The following is a 20,948-nucleotide window of genomic DNA, read 5'->3' on the forward strand; positions in this document are numbered from 1 at the left end:
GCTCTCTTGCCTTTTCCCCCATATGGAGTTGTTTTTGCAGTGAGAAGGATAGGAGAATGGGGCTAGCTAGAGGTGTAGATCTGAGCCTCTTCATCCAGATAGTGTAGAAATCATTATCTTAGTTGTTCTGTAAGTCATAGTTCTGTTTCACAGTCAGAGATGTTAAGTTCTTAAGAATTTTTACATAAGCAGGAGAGCAAATAGTCTAACAGAAATTGGTCCAGATGTATTAGAAGTAGAGTTTTGAGACCTAGGGCCATTCATTCATCAATCAGGGCAGCTGAGACTTGAAGCACCTGAGAAACAAGGAACTCAGGAAGGTCTCCCCTGACCATCAGATCACTATGGACTGGTTGATCTTGAAGCCTCATCTGAATCTCCGGGGCTGGCATTTCCTGATTTCCTGTAATTACCTCCTCCCTGTTCCCCCATGACTCAGTGGTAGTCATAGTACCAGTAAGTACCAACTCCATTCATGTCACTGTGATTAAGATTTTGGAAAAATTAGAAGAAACCACCTGGTTTAGGGAACACATTTCCTAAGTGATACAGAGCTTCCAAGATCACCAGATTTGACTATGTAAAAATATAAAACAACTTTGATCTTGAAGATAAAAGAATTTCGAAAAATAAAGCACTGGGTATTACCAATGGTCATAAAAATAAAAGATTGTGAAATGAAGAAATTCCAAGAATTGAATTTAGTGGGATTATATGTTTGTGAGAAAATTCTGCTTCTATGAATCTATCCTCCAGAAGTAATCTCAGTGCACAAAGATGTTCAGCATATAACAGTATAATAGGAAAAATAAAAAATGCCTAGATGGCCATGGAAATGGTGACTGATTTAGTATGTAGTGCAGATGCAAACCCTGTGACCTTGAGCAAGTTCGCTTGTGCCTCATCTCTAAACTGGGAATGAAGATAATCACGTGAAGGTTGTCAGTAAACCATAAAGACCAAACCATAAAGATTGGTATAGAGTAAATAAGCATTCCCCACATTTTAGTGGGTGTTATCACTATGCAGATATTAAAAAAGCATGAGAGAGATATGTACGTATTAATGTAAAAGTTTGTGATTTCTCTTTTAATAAAGTTTTAGTAAGTGTTACAAGTAGAGAAATGTATAGGAGAGAAAGATGTTATTTGGATGATGATGTCTATTTGGATAAGGAGACTGAGGAACGGGTTTTCACCTCTTAAAAATAGTCTTTACTTTTGTAATAATGAGAAAACTGTTGGTGGGTATGCCGGATCTGTGTGCTGTAAGCTTGCTTAGTGATGGGCTTCCTCTGTAGCATCTCATGAGTCCTTAGCTTAAACGTCCAAAAACTGGAACCTTGGCTCTTTAGGACCAGCTGTGCCATTTTTTAATCCATTTTATTAAAAAATATTCCTTATTACAAGCTAAAATATACTAGTCTATTCTGTACGTTAGTTTTTCACTTTGTAGTCACACAAAAGTTTTATTCCTCCTCCCGTGATACTGTTAGGGAGGTGAGGGTAAATTCATGGCCCTTTTGGAAGTGGAAAGAAACTTAAACGACTTGAACTTGGAGCTGCTGAGCTTGTCCAGTCACACATGGCAGTTGTTTATGGTGGAAGGGGGAGTCTCGAGTGCTCACAGTGTGGTGTGTGCTAAAGTTTTTATTTCCAAGTTAGTTTTAGCTCTTTCAGCTGTTCATGTAATTATTTTCAAACCCTTTGCCATCTTGATGATTTTCTTTGGTGCTCAGACTTAAATGCCATTATGTAAATGGAGTCTGGTTGATATTCTAGACACTTCTTGCTTTTACCATCTAAGGACAATTCTTTGGCAGCCTTCATTGCCTTACCAGCTAAAGCCCTGGTCTCACATGTGCTCTTTCGACTTCACCTCTAATCTCTGCTAGCATATATGGGTTTGAGCCAGGGTGGAGGGGTGGGTTTATAGTCTAAATGTAGAATTTAAGTAACAATGCTGTTGCCTCATTCAGCTCAGCCAAGTCTGAGATCTCTTTGGTCCTGACTCTTTATTGTTCTTTGCTTTGTGACATTTTTCAACTTGACAATCATCCTAAGTCTATGATGCTTGTTTATTAAAGCAAGTAATGGTGCAAGTACTTCATTCATTGACAGATATTTCTCTGGTGTCCACCGTGCACCAGCACAGGGCTAAGGGAATGGTGACTGAGTGTGTGCCTTTTTTTTTTTTCTTAATTTTTTTTAAACTTTAAAAAATTTTTTTAAATTAAAAAAATGTTTAAATTTATTTATTTTTATTTTTTATTTTTTTGAGTGTGTGTTTCATGGAGCTTTTGGTGTAGTAGGAAGACTTTGCGAGCATGACTACTGAGCATGTGGTGTAAGCGTCTTGGGAAAGGAAGGGACGTGCTATCTGGGCACATGGAATGGGGATGGCAGCCTACAGTGAGAAGTTTGCAGAAAGCCTTGTGGGTGGGGTGGAATGGGGTGGAGGGAAGAGCGTGTGTGAAGACTCAGAAGGAACTTTGAAGAATTGGAAACCATTGTGTTGGAAGTTAGAGGAAGAGGGGGGGATAGTGGTAAGAGGCAAGCAACAGCCAGGTCCTGGGAGGTGCTATTAACCATGGTTAAATTTGATCTCAATCCTGGGAGGAAGAAGCTATTGAAACATTTTATTTAAGAGTGTTAGATTTTGTCTTTTTTTTTTTTTTTTTTTTTTTTTTTTTTGTCCATTTGCATTTTTGAAAGATGAGTCTTCTCATGGGTAATACTCCCAGAAAAATGGACAGGGAGCAAACTTGGTGTACTATGGCGACTTGTGTGATGTTCCTTCCCTGCTCACTCTGAGTCCTGGAGAAAGCAGGCAAGTGGGCTTCACAAGTGAGGAATTTCCTTCACTCTGCCTGACTATAAAATCTATGACTCCATTCAGAAGCATAATAAAAATGTTTGAGTCATAGTGAAATGTTTAAGTAATTTAGATTAATTCTATTATAGCTTGCTTTTCCTAGGAGCCAGTTAAACTCAAAAATAATAGTGATACTTAGGAGATAATTTCTGATCTTATTTACAGTTTTTCCTTAGAAAAAATTTGAAGAGCTGGTAGAAATTGTTACAATAAGTTAAGAATTTTCCCCCCCTACATATAACCAATTCATAAAAAGGCCTTTTCTGAGGGGCACTTTGGGGTAGCATAGTTGGTTAAGCATCTGACTCTTGGTTTTGGCTCAGGTCTTGATCTCTGGGTTGTGAGATGGAGCCCCAGGTCAGGTTCTGTGCTTAATGTGGAGTCCCCTTAAGATTCTCTCTTCCTCTGCCCCTTCTTCCCCTACCACTCCCCTACACTCTATTTTATAGAACTCCCTATAAAATAAATAAATCTTTTTTTTAAAGGCCTTTTCTGAGTAATGCTGATTTTAGTAATCTCTATACCCAGCAGGGGCATCACAGCCCAGAGATCAAGAACCACACATTCTACTGACTGAGCCATCCAGACACCCCCATCAGTATTCATTTTTGATAAAATATGTAACATCATTTAAGTACAACAGCTTACAAACATTCTTTCCTAGATTTTAAGATAAGGCTTTCTCTAAAATAAAGATTTCTGAGATGTAGCAGAGTAATTTCTTTGACTTGTATTCTTGGTGATCTAGCACAAAGTATACATTGAGGATTTTGTTCAGAGTGGAAATCCCTATCGTGGTAGCAGATTAAAGAGCTATGGACTTATGAAGCCAAGAGCTAAATTTGAAAAGTGTCAGATGTTAAACAAATGGGAGGTATTTATAATAGAGTTTATTCTCTTATTACACCACCAGAACCCACGAGACAGGGAAAAAATTTCAGAGGAAAAAATTGCAGAGCATCCCCTTGGCAAGAGTAAGAATTTTCCACTACCACTTGCCCTAAGGGCATTGACATGCCGCATTGGGGAAATATTACTGGGTGCAGTCATCAGGAACCGCACTGCTGCTCCTCACTCACAAAACCCTCTGTCTGAAATGTGCAGAAGCCTGAAGACAAAGGAAGATTATGCCTTAGTTTGAAAAGTACCTATTGATTTGCTTCCTTAGCGTGTGCTTCCTAATAGATTCAATCCTAAATTGACTCTTATAAGCAAAAAGCACAGAGTCACACAGCAGGTTAAAAGAAGTCTTTCATTAATTGAAGTTCCTTAGGCAAGACCTCTTTTACTTTGAGCTTCAGTTTCCTATAACTAAAATGAGGACATGGGTTGAATAGGATGATGTGAGGGTTTTTCTAGCTAAGAGAATACTAGAACATAGCAGGTTTTTAGGACCAGTTTGGATTGATGCTGCTTTATGGATTTATACTACCTTTCCACAGGGAATCAGGGTTTTGTTTTCTTTTCTTTTCTTTTTTAAATATTTTATTTATTTAAGAGATAGTACAAGCAGAGGAAGGGACAGAGGGAGAGGGAGAAGCAGACTCCCTGCTGAGCAGGGAACCTGATGTGGGGCTGGATCCCAGGACCTTGGGATCATGACTTGAGCTGAAGGCAGATGCTTAATAGACTGAACCATCCAGGTGCCCCAGAGATCAGTTTCAAATGGAAACAAATTAAGTTTGAAACTTTGAGAGAGGGACGCCTGGGTGGCACAGGGGTTGATCCCGGAGTTCCAGGATCGAGTCCCGCATTGGGTTTCCTGTGAGAAACCTGCTTCTCCCTCTGCCTGTATCTCTGCCTATCTCTTTCTCTCATGAATAAATAAATAAAATCTTTAAAAAAAAAAAAAAAAGGTTTGAGAGAGAGCGAGGGCTCTTGTGAGTGAGCAGGGACAGAGGGAGAGACTCTCAAGCCAACTCCATGCTTAGTGTAGAGCCTGTTGTGGGGCTCAGTCTGACAACCTTGAGATCATGACCTGAGCCAAAATCAGGAGTCAAGATGCTTAACTGAGCCACCCCGGTGCTCCCAATGTAAAAATTTAAGGTAATAAATTTCTCAGGTGTTGGGGGACTTAAGGTCTTCTAGGTCTAAAACTGGCATATTTGGCACATGAGAAATAGTACAAAACAAATAAGCTGTTCTGAATAAGCCCTTCATGGGATCTGTAACCTAGTTATGCTTGGTAGTGGTGGTTGTTTTTTATTTTTTTAGTGTTCAGAGAACTTTTTAAAAGGTGGATTCGTTGACCCCACCCCAAATATATTGAACTGGATTCTTGAAGAGCAGGTCCTGAGATTGTATAGTTTGTAAATGGCTCCCAGATGATTTTTTTTTTAATTCCTAAATATTTCATTGCCTCCCAGTAGAATGGCTGTTGTCAGTTGGAAGAAATGTTGAGAAAAGCTTGAGGTCAATTTTTTTTTCTTTTTTAATTTTTATTTATTTATGATAGTCACACAGAGAGAGAGAGAGAGAGAGAGGCAGAGACACAGGCAGAGGGAGAAGCAGGCTCCATGCACCGGGAGCCCGACGTGGGATTCGATCCTGGGTCTCCAGGATTGCACCCTGGGCCAAAGGCAGGCGCTAAACCGCTGCGCCACCCAGGGTTCCCTTGAGGTCAATTTTTAAGGGCTTCCCAGGTCATTTGTTCTACTAGCATTTGATATCTGAGTCATTCCTAAATATTTGGCCAGCAATTAAATGTGTATCCGTACAATTTCTATACAGCAAGAACATGACTTTCATATATTTAAAATAGGACCTTTGGGACAGGGGCGCCTGGCTGGTTCAGTCAGTAGAGCATGCAACTCTTGATGTCAGAGTTGTGAGTTTGAGCCTCATGTTGGTTATAGGGTTTGCTTAAAAGTAGTCTTTAAAAAAAAAAAACCTTTAGGGGGCTGCCCAGGTGGCTCAGCAGTTTAGTACCGCCTTCTTCCCTGGGCGGGATCCTGGAGATTCGTGGCAGGCTCCCAGCAGGGAGCCTCTGCCTGTGTCTGTCTGTCTCTCTCTCTCTCTCTGTCTCATAAATAAATAAAATCTTAAAAAAAAAAAAAAAAAAAAAAAACGGGCTGCCCAGGTGGCTCAGTGGTTTAGCGCCGCCTTCAGCCCAGGGTGTGATCCTGGAGACCCGGGATCGAGGTTTGCGTCAGGCTCCCTGCATGGAGCCTGCTTCTCCCTCTGCCTGTGTCTGTGCCCCTCTCTCTGTGTCTCATGAATAAATAAAATCTTTAGGAAAAAATAAATAAATAATTAATTAATTAAATAAAATAAACCTTTAGGGGGAAAATAGCTGGTTTTATTAAATAATGCCAGTATAATTTTTAATGCATATATGTGGTTATTGATACTGCCATAAACTAATAGCTAGTATGTTGACCATGTTACCCAGGAAAGAAATTTAACCTTGGTATTTATTGCCTCAAAGATATGTTCCACCCATTTTAAATCCAAATCCTCTGAGCTTGCAGTGAAACACAGAAAAATAAATGCCAAGGTACTTCTTTTGAGTCCTCTTATAGTTTATCCTCAGTTTGAATATTAGATTGACTGGCTTTAAATGTGGTAGGTATATAAGACTACAAGCCCACACTGAGCTCCCTGCTCAGATGGGAGTCTGCTACTCCGTCTGCCTCTCCACCCTCTTCATGTTCTCCCTTTAAAATAAGTGAATTTTTTTAAAATGTTGGGGCTCTTGGGTGGCTTGGTCAGTTGAGCACCTGCCTTCCGCTTGGGTCATGATCCCGGGATCCTGGGATCAAGCCCTGCTCAGCAGGGAGTCTGCTACTTTACCACCACCACCCCACCTGGACTCTTGAGCTCTTTGCTTTCTCTCTCTCTCTATTCTTCTCAAATAGATAAAATCTTTTTTTTTTTTTAAGAAATATTCTGCTTTTAAATTGTTGATATGATCAGCTGTTGGAGGGCATGTGTCATAGTACTTAACAGATTGTGGAGACCTCTGTGCTGCTGTAGATCTGTGACATAAACTGCCTCTGACAGCAAGAAACATTTTCAAGTAATATTTACATTTAGGGTCATATGTTTGTTATTGAACCTTATATTTTCATGTTCAAGATCATGATCAAATTAATTATGACATCCAGAAATAAAATATAGTAAAAAAATTTTAATGATTTCAATTTTTCATTTTGATGGGGCATTTTAGCGGTTGTAGGTCACTTAAGTCTCATATATGGTTTATTGTAGTAGGAGCAGAATTAAGTGAAAAATACACGTTTATTCATTCAGGGTGTATTGCAGTTTGTTGCATAAGCATTTCCAGCAGGAATTTCACCTTAACTTAATGTGTCCCTGCAGTCAAATGCAAGGATGATCTTTGCCTCTTGAGATTATATACTGACAATCTGTTTCTGGGCCGCTTTGTGAGCACATATCCTAGTTAGGCTACAGGGTTGTTTAATGAACTGGAGCTCAATAAGCAATCATACTCTTTCTAAACTTCAGAGCTCTGAAATGCAGGAAAATTAAAGCTAAATTGAAGGTATAACAAATGAAATAAATCTACTTGGACAGAATGGCTATTATGCCAGTTTATATATAACCAGTGAGAATTAAAATTAAGTATGTAGAGTAAGCATAGAAAGTGAACATTTGATTTAAGAGTATGATGTGCAGGAGCACCTGGGTGGCTCAGTTGTCTAAGCATCTAACTTTTTTTTTTAATTTTTTAATTTTTAAAAAAAGATTTTATTTATTCATGAGACACACACAGAGAGGCAGAGACACAGGCAGGGGGAGAAGCAGGCTTCATGCGGGGAGCCTGATGTGGGATTCAATCTCAGAACTCCAGGATCATGCCCTGAGCTGAAGGCAGACACTTAACCACTGAGCCACCAGGCGTCCCCCAACTTTAATTTCTGTTCAGGTCCTGATCTCAGGGTTGTAAGATCGAGCTCCACATCAGGCTCCACGATTTTCTCCTCTGCCCCCCACCCCCTCCACACACACACCTATACACCCTCTTTAAATAACAAAACAAGGGGATCCCTGGGTGGCTCAGTGGTTTAGCACCGCCTTCAGCCCAGGGCATGATCCTGAAGTTCCAGGATCGAGTCCTGCGTCGGGCTCCCTGCATCGGGCTCCCTGCATGGAGCCTGCTTCTCCCTCCGCCTGTGTCTCTGCCTCTCTCTCTTTTTAGCTGTGTCTCTAGATAAATGAATAAATCTCTTATTCAGATTTATTCATTTATCTCTCTCTTTCTCTTTGTCTCTCTCTCTCTCTCTCTGGGTCTCTCATGAATGAATAAATAAAATCTTAAAAGGGGGGACGGAGAATCCCTGGGTGACTCAACGGTTTGGTGCCTGCCTTCGGCCCAGGGCCTGATTCTGGAGTCCCAGGATCGAGTCCCATGTCAGGCTCCTTGCATAGGGCCTGCCTTCTGCCTGTGACTCTGCCTCTCTCTCTGTCTCTCTCTGTCTCTCTGTCTCTCATGAATAAATGAATAAAATCTTTATAAATAAATAAATAAATAACAAAAAGCTATGTGCAATTCTAGGGGAGACTGTACTTGTTCTAATTTTTAACTCTCCCATGTATCAGACTTCCTGTTACCTTAGTTACCTTTCAGAAAATCAGGGAAAGCTATTGTACATTTATTTTAACTTCCAGTTATTTTGATACTGATATGTATGTATTCAGCAATATTTGAAAGCCTACAGAGTGCTAGATGCTGTTCTCAAGACCCATGTAAAACACTGGCTTAATCTGTTCCTTCATCTGCACTGTTTACTCTATACAAATTAGAGATGTGGGCCCTTTAAGAGCTGCTGTTAAAGGAGCTCTTTGGCCCAGGGAAGAAGACTCCATTGATTTACAGTTGCTCTTGAAATTGCAAGAGATTTATTCATTTATTTGATAAATTTCAAAAGGTACTGAAGGGTACAAAGTGAAAAGTCTCCCTCCATTCCATACCCAGTTACTCAGCATTAAGATATTTGTAACACCTTCTCAGAGGTATTTCCTTATATGAATGATAGCTCCATTATAGGTGATTCTTCGCATTTATGTTTTTCCCCTTAATATACAGTATATATTTTATTTTATTCTGTTTTCTTTTGTTTTATTTTGCTTATTAGAGAAAGACAAGAAAGCACAAGCAAGGAGAGGGAGAATTAGATTCTGCTGAGCAGGGAGCCGAGTGCGCAGGGTTCAGTCCCAGGGCCCTGGGATCATGACCTGAGCCCAAGGCAGATGCTTAACCAACTGAGCCACCCAGGCTCCCCAATATACAGTATATCTTAGAGGAAATTTTCACTTTAATATAAATGGAATTGTTTCACCTTTCTACTGTTAGTAAAAGACTATGCTGTGACTAAACCTTTTCTGCGGAGCCTATCTAAAGAGTATATTTCTTGTAGTGGATTATGTGGGGTAAAAAGATTATGCTTTGTAGTTTTGATATATATTGCCAAATTGCTTTCCAGAGATTTTGTAAGTTTTTTCTTCATACTCAACAGCAAATAAGGGTGGTCACAAAGTCTGTAAGCAGAGTTGAATTATAAACACTGAATGGACTATTTCTTTTACACAGAATATTTAGTGATGTTACATGTATTTAATTTGTCCTTGTTAACAGTGCACTAACACTATACATCCTTGCAGACTTGGTGCATTTTCTCAACTCTTGTTGATTGTCAATTTGTTAGTTTAAAAGTGATGTCTGTAGTTTTCTCATTCCTCTTATGAGTGAGATTTATTTAGTATCTTTTTAGCCATTTGTATCTACTCATGATATTTTAGCTCTTCTGATGATAAACCATGGCATAGACAATTGGTGCTCCTCACCATGCTGTGTGTGTGTGTGTGTAAATGTGTAAAGGATGTGTCCCTGGAGGTTTTCCCAAGCATTATTGTCTTCCTTCCTGTGTAATTCATGTCTGGTATCCATATAGCAAAGGTGTTTATGACCTTAGAGAGAAGTTGATTATCTTGCTTAATTTAACAGATTTTTATGTATTTGTGCTGTATATAAGCTATGTATTTTCTTTAAAATTGTTTTATTTGGAGACAGATTCATTTCTATGAAACATGAATTGAAAAAGTTGCTTATTTTAGTTACCTTTTTTCTCCCCAATTAGTTGGTGACAAAGTTCCTGCTGATATAAGATTAACATCCATCAAATCTACGACTCTAAGAGTTGACCAGTCCATTCTCACAGGTAAGTACTATTTGTTGGAAAGTCCCTAAATGTTGAAGTCCCTGTTCAGACCCCTTGCTGAGTCAGTCAGCTCCTGCCCCCACTGTCCCTTTATGGGGTTTCATCTTAATCTTCTCCAAGATATTTATTTCTTAATGCTATAGAAATCAGGCTTTTTTTTTTTTTTTCTTTCCTTAGTGTATCAGATTTAAAGGTATTTTAAAAACAAACTTGGCTTTCATCCCATAAAACCTCTCTCTACTTTTAATTTTATAAAAAATTATCTTTCACCAAAAATCTATTGTGTTTACTTTCTTAAAAAAAAAAGTTACAAATTCCTATATTAGTAGAGGTAATAATATTAAGGTTGTTGCCTGTTCTGTGGAAAACGAATTAATTATTTAGTTCCATCCCCGGGCAGGAGAAAGTTTCCAGAGCTGTAATTTTTTTCATTGGAGGGATGCTAATCTTGCATCTAACATATTTTGCAATGATCAAATGTACAATTAACAAAAGTTAGCACCCCCCAAAATGGTGACTGTTTTACTGCCCAAAGTTTGCACACTTAGATTTGAGATTGGAAGATTTTTCCAGTTTTGTTTGATAAAGGCAGTGTTAGGGTGGAGGGTTCTTAGTCACTGGAAGTAAGGTGGTCAGAAGATTAACTTAAACACAATACTAACCTGAACTAAATAGAGTAAATAGAAAATCCAAAGGTAATCAAGATTTATCTGATTTTCAGTTTTGAAAAGCAGCTGAAGTCCTAGGAGGTAGTGCTCTGAGTAAACTGGGCTCTTTTATTGTTTCCTCTATGAATAGCTTAGTTACTGAAACTCCCTAGCAGCAACAAGCTAAAAGCTGATTGAGCCATAAAATGTTGGGAAACAGATTAGGTGTGGTGCATATAAGATTTTCATAGTGTGCCTACAGAAATAACTAGCTTTTAGACTTTTCATGAAATTTCTACAGTGGTTTATGTTAAACATATCGTAGTTTCAGGCTAGATTGAGGAACCAGGTTTGTTTCAGATATGTAGAGTGGAGTTGGCTACCTAAAATTTAAATGAACAGGGATCCCTGGGTGGCGCAGCGGTTTGGCGCCTGCCTTTGGCCCAGGGCGCGATCCTGGAGATCCGGGATCGAGTCCCACATCGGGCTCCCGGTGCATGGAGCCTGCTTCTCCCTCTGCCTGTGTCTCTGCCTCTCTCTCTCTCTCTCTCTCTCTCTCTCTCTGTGTGTGTGACTATCATAAATAAATAAAAATTTAAAAAAATAATAATAAAATAAAATAAAATTTAAATGAACAGCTGGAGCCATATTTCACATCACTCAGACCAACCCCAATTATATATTTCATAAGTGATGTTAAGTAAAGTTGAAACCAAGCTCAACAGGACATTCTAAAAGTTCTAAGAGAAGTAGTCCTTTATATTCCATGTGGTGTTTTTAGTACAACTGCTGGTTTCTCAGTTTTATTTTCCTGAAACAATGTCTGATCACTCATCACCAATACAGGTATTTCTTTTGTTTTTTTTTAAAGATTTTATTTATTCATGAGAGAGAGAGGCAGAGACATAGGCAAAGAGAGAAGCAGTCCATGTAGGGAGCCCAGCGTGGGACTCGATCCCGGGATTCCAGGATCATGCCCTGGGCTGAAGGCAGGCGCTCAACCACTGAGCCACCCATGTGTCCCTCAAGTATATTTATTCTTAACACAATGAACGTACTAGATACATTATACATATAATGAGGAGCATCTATTGGGAAGCCTGTTTTTGTTCATTAATGCCAGACATGAGAAATGAAAATACTGCTTTAGAAATATCTGCACCGGGACACCTGGGTGGCTCAGCGGTTGAGCGCCTGCCTTTGGCTCAGGGCGTGATCCTTGAGTCCCACATGGGGCTCCCTGCGTGGAGCCTGCTTCTCCCTCTGCCTGTGTCTCTGCCTCTCTCTCTCTCTTTCTCATGAATAAATAAATAAATAAAACCTTAAAAAATAAAGGAATAAATATACTTGGACTTTTTTTTGAAGTGTTAGTGTGTATATGTAAGTTTACAACAAGTAAGCATAAATGTATATTCACAATATTAGAGTATAAAGTTGATACCTGAAAATAAACCAGATTTGAATAGTTATTCTGGGAAATAAAGGCAGTTGACTGGAATTTTATTTCAAAATTAAGTTTTAAAAAAATTAAGTTTATTTTGAAATTGTATTGATTTTAATCCTGACCTTCTTTGCTCTGAAATTAGTTTCTATTTCTAAATTTTACTAGTTTTCTCCTTTGAGCTAATTGGATCTTTTATCTCATTTCCTGAGAGTGGTAGTAGCATGAGTTGCATGAAGGCCCAGGCTCTAGGTGTGAATTGCAGAGACCTAACCATCCCTTCTTACAACCTGCTTAGGTGAGTCTGTGTCTGTCATCAAGCACACTGACCCGGTCCCAGACCCACGGGCTGTCAATCAAGATAAAAAGAATATGCTCTTTTCTGTAAGTACTTACATCAAATGCATTTTTATTGGGAGACATTCTCAGAGTTTAAAATCTGCAGGGTTTTAAGTTTGTTTATTTTTAGGTAATCTCTACACTCAGTGTGGGGCTTGAACTCTACAACCCCAACCTTTGAATCAAGTGCCCCGATGTCAGTTGTTTTAATTAGCAGGTTTTTGAGGAGGAATAAAAGATTAGGTCAAACATCTTTAAATTTTTTACCTATAAACCTAGAAAAGTAGATTTGTGTGGGAAAGGCTTATTAGCCTATAAAAGATGTCTAAATGATGTGGATGATACCTGTATGTAGTTCATAATAAAAAGGTGTGTGTTTAGAGAGAGACCAAATGTGGTATACCATTAATAATCGGTGAGGATGAAAAGTAAAATGGATGTTCATTGTACTACTTCAGTTTCTCTCTTAAAACTTTTTGAAATAAAAAAGTTGAGAAATTTATAGATTTTGCTTGTTTGGTTCTTGTTTTTTAAGATTTTATTTATTTGAGAGAGCACAGGAGCAAGGGGGGAGGGCCAGAGAGAGAGGGAGAAGCAGGCTCTTGACAGGATGGGCTCAATACCAGGATCCCGGGATCACATCCAAGGCCGAAGGCAAACGCTTAACCATCTGAACCACTCAGGCACCCTGCTTGTTTGGTATTTAAAATGATATTTCAAGTGGTAGGTTTTTGTGGGTTAGTGTGGGAGCCTAACCTCTCATAGTAATAAGCAAAGTGCTATAGAATTACTTTGGAAATAATGAAATTATATCATGCCAACACTAGGAATTAAAGTGGGATGGAGAGAGTAGTGCATTTACTTGATTTCCTTGATTTTTTTTTTCTTTGAATACTGATGCTTGAGTTAAGATCCTCAAGGTAGCTCATGGTACTGGTTCCCCTGCTTATTGTGGGTGATCACAGTAGACGGGTTGAACTGTTAGAGCCAGCAGTAGAGAATGCTTAGGGTTGAGGGTCTGTATGGAGTTCAAAAAATCAGGAACACACAAGGGTTAGAGCACTGTTCAAGCCCAAAGTTAGTCTGCAAGCCACTTTCAGAATTGTGAATAGAGATTCCAGGGGGATCAGGGTAGAGCTGCTCTGGGTGAGTGGGGACCACATGAAATGAGAGTCAAAGAGAACTAAACCATGCCACCTGCTTTATCAAAGTCGGATGGCTGATTCTCTGAATAGCAGCCTGTAGGAAGCCCAATAGAATACAAAAGAGTTTGGGTGCTCTGGTCAAAACCCACACGAATCTGAGTTTGCTAGTCAGTGTTTATTTAAGTTGGGTGTGGTGTTAATCATATAACCAGTTTTCTCTACTTCTGTCATAGGGTACAAACATTGCTGCTGGCAAAGCCATGGGAGTGGTAGTGGCAACTGGAGTGAACACAGAAATTGGCAAGATCCGGGATGAAATGGTAGCAACAGAGCAGGAGAGAACCCCACTCCAGCAGAAACTAGATGAGTTTGGGGAACAGCTTTCCAAAGTCATCTCCCTGATTTGCATCGCAGTCTGGATCATAAACATTGGGCACTTCAATGACCCAGTTCATGGAGGCTCCTGGATCAGAGGTGCTATTTACTACTTCAAAATTGCAGTGGCCCTGGCTGTGGCAGCCATTCCTGAAGGTCTGCCTGCTGTCATCACCACCTGCCTGGCTCTTGGAACTCGCAGAATGGCTAAGAAAAATGCCATTGTTCGAAGCCTCCCTTCTGTGGAAACCCTAGGTTGTACTTCTGTTATCTGCTCAGACAAGACTGGTACACTGACAACGAACCAGATGTCTGTGTGCAGGGTAAGTGCGAATGACTTAAGACTTTGCTGGTGATGGTTATTGGTTCATCCTAAGAATATGCCCTTATGCCATCAAAATCTTAGATTTGTAATTTGATACCTTTTTAAGTGCTTTTAAAAAATAGGTTGTGTGTCTAGCCTGAGCCCAAGGTAATCTAGTGCCCCAGAGGAATTAACTAATTTCTAAAGTTAATTTGTGAAATAAGGGGTATCTGCGTGGTTGTTATGCTTATATTGGGGAAGGTGACTAGGCAGTCTGCAAATGTGTTAGGTGACTATGCTCCTTTTGTATTCCTGCTCCTCTGTCCCTGAGTGCATGTATGTTACTGGATCAGCCTTAAAGGAAGAGAATTCTATAGAACAGCTAGTTCTCTACCTACCTGCCTAGCTAAACTTGTAACTGGTATTTCCATAACACATTGAATGAGACATGCTTTCTTGAAAGGTAAATAATTGTCTTTAACTTGCCTTGTGGTGGGGGTCCCTGGGTGGCTCAGAGGTTTGGCACCTGCCTTCGGCCCAGGTTGTGATCCTGGAGTCCTGGGATTGAGTCCCACGTCGGGCTCCTTGCTTGGAGCCTGCTTCTCCTTCTGCCTGTGTCTCTGCCTCCCTCTCTCTCTCTCTCTCTCATGAATAAATGAATAAAATTTTTTTTCACTTATGTTTTTTAATCTTTAAAAAATAATAATAATAATAACAACTTGCCTTGTGGTTCATCCTTCCTTCCTTAGGTTGTTTTGACCATCATTTGGGGGATAAAATAAGAAACTATTTAAACTTTCCCTTAGTACTGGGTGTTATTCTATATGTTGGCAAATTGAACACCAATAAAAATAAATTTATAAAAAAATAAACTTGCCCGTAGAAAAATAGTAACTACAGAAACACTGATATGTCTGGATTATGGTCTTTTCAACCACTTTGTACAAGTCAAAGTATAATTTTCCAGAAGGTATACAACTCATAAAAATATTGAGTGAACATTGATCAAAGATTCTGTTTGGATTGTCAAATAATGAGGGAATCAGTAAAACTGGTTATAAGAGCAGTTGAGGGAAGTATTCAACATCAGTGTAGAATTGCTATATATATATATATTTTTTTTTTATTTTAGATTTTATTTATTTATTCATGATAGTCACACAGAGAGAGAGAGAGGCAGAGACATAGGCAGAGGGAGAAGCAGGCTCCACGCAGGGAGCCCGATGTGGGATTCAATCCCGGGTCTTAGGATCGCGCCCTGGGCCAAAGGCAGACGCCAAACCGCTGCGCCACCCAGGGATCCCAGAATTGCTATATATTAGATTGCAAAGAGGTTAATATCCAATAAGGCAGTAAAACTCAGGTTATCTTTCCTACAGGACACATCCACAACTTCATGTAACATGAGCATTTAATAGTAAATAGCACAGTGGGGGATACCTGGGTGGCTCAGTGGTTGAGTGTCTGCCATTGGCTCAGGGTGTGATCCAGGGTTCTGGGGTCAAGTCCTGCATTGAGCTCCCCGCAGATAGCCTGCTTCCCCTTCCCCTATGTCTCTGTTCTGTGGGTCTCTCATGAATAAATTAATTAAATCTTGAGGATCCCTGGGTGGTTCAGCAGTTTGGCGCCTGCCTTCAGCCCAGGGTGTGATCCTGGGGTCCTGGGATCAAGTCCCACATCGGGCTTCCTGCATGGAGCCTGGTTCTCCCTCTGCCTGTGTGTCTGCCTCTCTCTCTCTCCTCTCTGTGTATTCTCATGAATGAATAAATAAAATCTTTAATAAAATAAAATAAATATAAATATAAATAAAATAAATAAAATCTTTAACACAGTGGAACGGGCTATATTTTTCTAGAATGCTACATCTTTGAATGAGCCTGTTAAAGGAATGCTTCTGAATGACATTGAAGGGACAGGTAGACATCCTCTTAGCCTTAGCTCTAGGTTTCGAATATTTTTTCACATTAGAATTTGATTTTCTCTTAATAGTTAAACCCTCTGAATCTTTATCTTGCTAAATTGAAACTCACGATGATTTTTAGATACATAATCCCCAGTCCCTACCCCACCCCCAAAAAAACACTGTAGTAGTCCAGCTCCCGACCTAGAATGAACGGACAGGTGTTTTGTCTCTTAAGTGGTAAGCTGCTAGTCTGTACTGGGTGTCACCAGAAGTGTAGGGTTTGACTTGGCTACCTAAGTTTTCATTCCTTGGAACCAAAAAAGGTTGCATAAATTTGGCTAATAGGTAGTTGGCAACTAATTTCGAACTGTGGTAGCAAATCAGATTTCAAACTAAGAATAAAACAGAGTCCGCAGTAAAAAATTTTTGTTTTTATATTTTTCCTTAACTGGTTTGATTTAAGATGTTTTCTTCTATGAAACCGCCTAGCCTGCCTCTTTGTTCTGTTCTCCCTCTGACAGAAAGCTGATGCTAATCAGTATTCTCCAGGAGGTTTCTTGCAGTGGGTTGCATAACTGCCCTTGACCTAGGAATACTTTCATCATGCAGTTCCTAAATGGTTTACTTGCTCACAATCTAAAATGCCTATGTGCATTCAGATTTACTTAATGTGGATTAGAATTCTGAATGTCTTAGAATATGTTGGACTTTGGGGATCCCTGGGTGGCGCAGCGGTTTGGTGCCTGCCTTTGGCCCAGGGCCTGATCCTGGAGACCCGGGATCGAGTCCCACATCGGGCTCCCAGTGCATGGAGCCTGCTTCTCCCTCTGCCTGTGTCTCTGCCTCTCGCTCTCTCTCTCTCTCTCTCTCTCTCTCTGTGACTATCATTAATTAATTAATTAATTAAAATTTTTGAAAAAAACCTTTAAAAGAATATGTTGGACTTTGATATAAACCTAGAGTTTCACTTTTGGGGGATCCCTGGGTGGCTCAGCGGTTTAGCCCCTGCCTTCAGCCCAGGGCGTGATCCTGGAGTCCCAGGATCAAGTCCCACATCAGGCTCCCTGCATGGTGCCTGCTTCTCCCTCTCCCTGTGTCTCTGCTCCCCCCACCTCCCCCGTGTCTCTCATGAATAAATAAGTAAAATCTTTTTTAAAACGGGGGGTAATATAGAGTTCACTTTTTTTTTTTTATAGAGTTTCACTTTTTATAAACCATATCATTAAATGGCATGACAGGGGCTGCCCAGGTGGCTCAGCGGTTTAGCACTGCCTTTAGCCCAGGGCCTGATCCTGGAGACCCAGGATCGAGTCCCGCGTCGGGCTCCCTGCGTGGAAAAAACTAAGGCCCTAAGAAGTTAAGTGACATATCTGAGGGTCATGCAACTTCTAATAAAAGGCTTAAATTGGATTTTCTTATAGGAGAGATTGATAGTTAAGCCCAGTCCTCTCTCTTCCACTTAATAATTATATAACCTTGAGCACATGCTTTAACCTCTCTGGTCCTTTGTTCCTCTTCTGTAAAATGTCAAACATCTTTGGAAGGAGCCATTTGACAAGCTTCCTTTTTTAGGTGTTGTATCTGTTAGAAAAAATGTAGGCGTCAATGATCTTGCTGCATGTGACCTTGGACATGAATCTTTTCCTCATTTGACACCGGTTGTGTATGTTTGAACTAGAACCTTTTTTATCAGGTGTCATCACAGTTTTAAATCCCATTATATACTTTTTTAAAAAGACATTTTGTGTGTCTTGTTCATGGCCTTAGTTCTGTTCCAGGGTTGATTTGTATCTAAGTATACTTTTGAAATGAAGCTTTTTGGGCAACTGGCTAGCTCAGTCAGAGCATGCAACTCTTGATCTCAGACTGTGAGTTCAAGCCCCATGTTCGGTGTAGAGGTTCCTTTTTTTTTTTTTTTTTTTCAAGATTTTATTTAATTAAGAGAAAGAGAGCAAACAGAAGTAGGGAGGAGAGGGAGAAGCAGGCTTTCCCAGAGCAGGGAGCTCAACGTGGGGCTCGACCCCAGGACCCTAGCTAGGATCATGACATGAGCCAGAGGCAGATACTTAACTGACTGAGCCACCCAGGTGCCCCATAGAGATTACTTATAAAAAAAAAAAATGAAACTTTTTGGGGACCCCTAGGTGGCTCAGTTGGTTAACTATCTGACTCTTGATTTCGGCTGTGGTCATGATCTCAGGATTGTGAGATCCTAGCTTCCAACTGGGCTCTACTTCTGCCCCTCACCCCCTGCCTCCTAAAAAAATAAATGAAGTTTTGGAATTTAAAAGTTAGTGAGGGCAGCCTGAGTGGCTCAGCGGTTTAGTGCCGCCTTCAGCCCAGGGTGTGATCCTGGAGTCCCGGGATCGAGTCCCACGTCAGGCTCCCTGCATGGAGCCTGCTTCTCCCTCTGCCTGTGTCTCTGCCTCTCTCTGTATGTGTCTCTCATGAATGAATAAATATTTTTTAAAATAAAAATAAAAAATAAAAGTGAAATTTATATATATATATAGCGAATTTGTGAGGCACAAAAAGTTATTTTGAAATAACTGATTTTGTTACTGAATAGGAGTTGAGATGCTCTGAAAGATATGTTTTAAATTTTTAAAGCATTACATGGCTCTTTTTAACTTGAGTTTGATATTTTTTTAATTTATTGTAGAATGATTTGATATCCTTAATTGTTCATATTTCAGAGGGATTTTGATGTGATAAAATATAGTTAAAAGGCATTTTGTGTTTTATGAGGTTTTATAGTTTCAGTTTGCATAAAAACACAAATTTAAATCTGAGTCTTCTAAAGTGGGCTTCTGAATTATGATTGAAAAGCAAACCAAGGGGAAAAAAAAAAACCTCGTCTTTAAGAAACTAGCTCATGTCACTTTATTCTATAAAATTAACAGTCCTTTTCTAAGTGTGCTTCTGTGTGTTTTGTCTTGGTAACATGAGTTCATTCAGCTCTGCAGCCTCCTGACTGTATACATGGGGTTATGGACCTTCATAGAAAATGAGCTATTGCCACAATAAAAATAAGTGGGAAGGAGGAGAGAAGTAATTTGTCTTATTTTACTCAGGGAGTGTTTATGCAGCTCTGAAATGTGAGTTTATTCTTCCCAGGCTTTTACTATTAGCTCTCAGGCAGGACTACCTAATACTACTTTCTCAGCCAGCCTTTTGAAATTTGGAATTCTGAGCACTCTGAAGAGTGCTACTGTGTCTATGGAATTGACTGCCCCAGAGTCCTCATAACTCACTTGTCATGAGGGTTGTGTTCTGTGTCTTTGGTGCCCTTTCTGCTGCTTATTCAGCACATTAGTGATGCTGTTTCTCAGACTCTTGGATGGATGCGGGAGGCGATCTTAACTATTTGAGTCTGGTTGGAATAAGGGACAGCACTTCTGATGCTGAACTTCAGTTCATGAGATTTGTTAAGATTGTTTTCCTCAAAGAGGAATGCTTTTTGTCAGAGCAAAGATGATTTTTTTTCTTCCACATTTTTATACCCTTTGAACACTCGTGCCTTTGTTCTGTAGATGTTCATTCTGGACAGAGTTGAAGGTGATAGCTGCTCCCTTAATGAGTTTACCATTACTGGATCAACATACGCACCTATTGGAGAAGTGTGAGTACACCTGCCTAATCATTTAAAGGATCCATTGTGGCACTTTGGTACTTTATAGATTGGCAGTGTATCTACAGATTTTTCTGAATGTGGCTCATGTTAGTTACTAGAGTAGTACTTTTTTTTATGCACACTTTGAAAAAGAAAACAGGGTATAAGTCCTACTTTTTTCATTTTTATTTAGCTCATCTGTGGAGCCCAGTTTTTCAATGGGGTGTTTCTGTTTGTTTTGTATTGATACTTATGGTGGAAGAATTTAATTAAGAACTTCTGGACTTTACTGATTGCTTCTTGATATCAAAGACAGATTCTTTTATTGTCTCTAGTAGTATCAGATTTCTAAGAGCCATCACTCAAGTTCTTTGGAATATTTGCCAGGCTGTTGTCCACAAAACTATATAGCATAATGAAGTAAAAATCAATAGAGATGACCACACTGTTCTAAAAGTGTTTTCTTTTGATAGGCATAAAGATGATAAACCAGTGAAATGTCATCAATATGATGGTCTTGTGGAATTGGCAACCATCTGTGCTCTTTGTAATGATTCTGCATTGGATTACAATGAGGTAAGGCTCCGTATAAATGGGAAAGTAGACCTGGCGGTTCTAGTTCAAGGGTGGGGTGGGTGGAATGAAAATCCAGCCTTCCTTCCTCCCTTTGGAAAGTAAGGGTTCCTGGTTTTATTTCCTCTTTCCATTTTATCCAAGTCAGTGTGACCTAGCCAAAGAAAGCTGAGAGCCTTTCCTATGTCCTCTGACTGCTCACTGTAGTCATTTTCCTAAGAACCAGAGTGTACGTAGTACATTCTGCTTTGGTCTGGCTACTATACACGAAGAAAACCTAGGAAAGGGCATGTTTTCCCGAAAGTATAGGGTATTTGTCTATTGTTTTTGCGGGGGTGTTTGTTTGTTTGTTTTTTTAAGATGAGGACTGTTATGTCCTTGATAAACTGAAGGTTAGAGGGTTGTTTTGATGACAATAAAATTTAGCCAACAGAAATGCTCTTTCCCTTCTTTTTTACTTATATAATAATATGCTGGCTTCTATCTAAAAGATAAGGCAGTCTCCAGCAGAACCCTGGCGTGAACTCTGTAAAATGGTAACACACACTGCCAC

The 20,948-nt window shown here is 39.7% G+C and overlaps 1 protein-coding gene across 1 annotated transcript in view; it reads left to right on the plus strand.

Annotated features, from left to right (window-relative positions):
- The window catches only part of ATP2A2 (ATPase sarcoplasmic/endoplasmic reticulum Ca2+ transporting 2), a 61,069-nt gene that overhangs the window by 25,174 nt on the left and 14,947 nt on the right, over positions 1 to 20,948 (plus strand). The window contains 5 exon segments of the mRNA NM_001003214.1: positions 9,975 to 10,055; positions 12,442 to 12,527; positions 13,861 to 14,325; positions 19,743 to 19,831; positions 20,296 to 20,398. Coding sequence (NP_001003214.1) covers positions 9,975 to 10,055; positions 12,442 to 12,527; positions 13,861 to 14,325; positions 19,743 to 19,831; positions 20,296 to 20,398 — 824 coding nt within the window.

The sequence above is a fragment of the Canis lupus genome, chromosome 26 (assembly GCF_011100685.1).
Source record: "Canis lupus familiaris isolate Mischka breed German Shepherd chromosome 26, alternate assembly UU_Cfam_GSD_1.0, whole genome shotgun sequence".
Taxonomy (NCBI): Eukaryota; Metazoa; Chordata; class Mammalia; order Carnivora; family Canidae; genus Canis; species Canis lupus.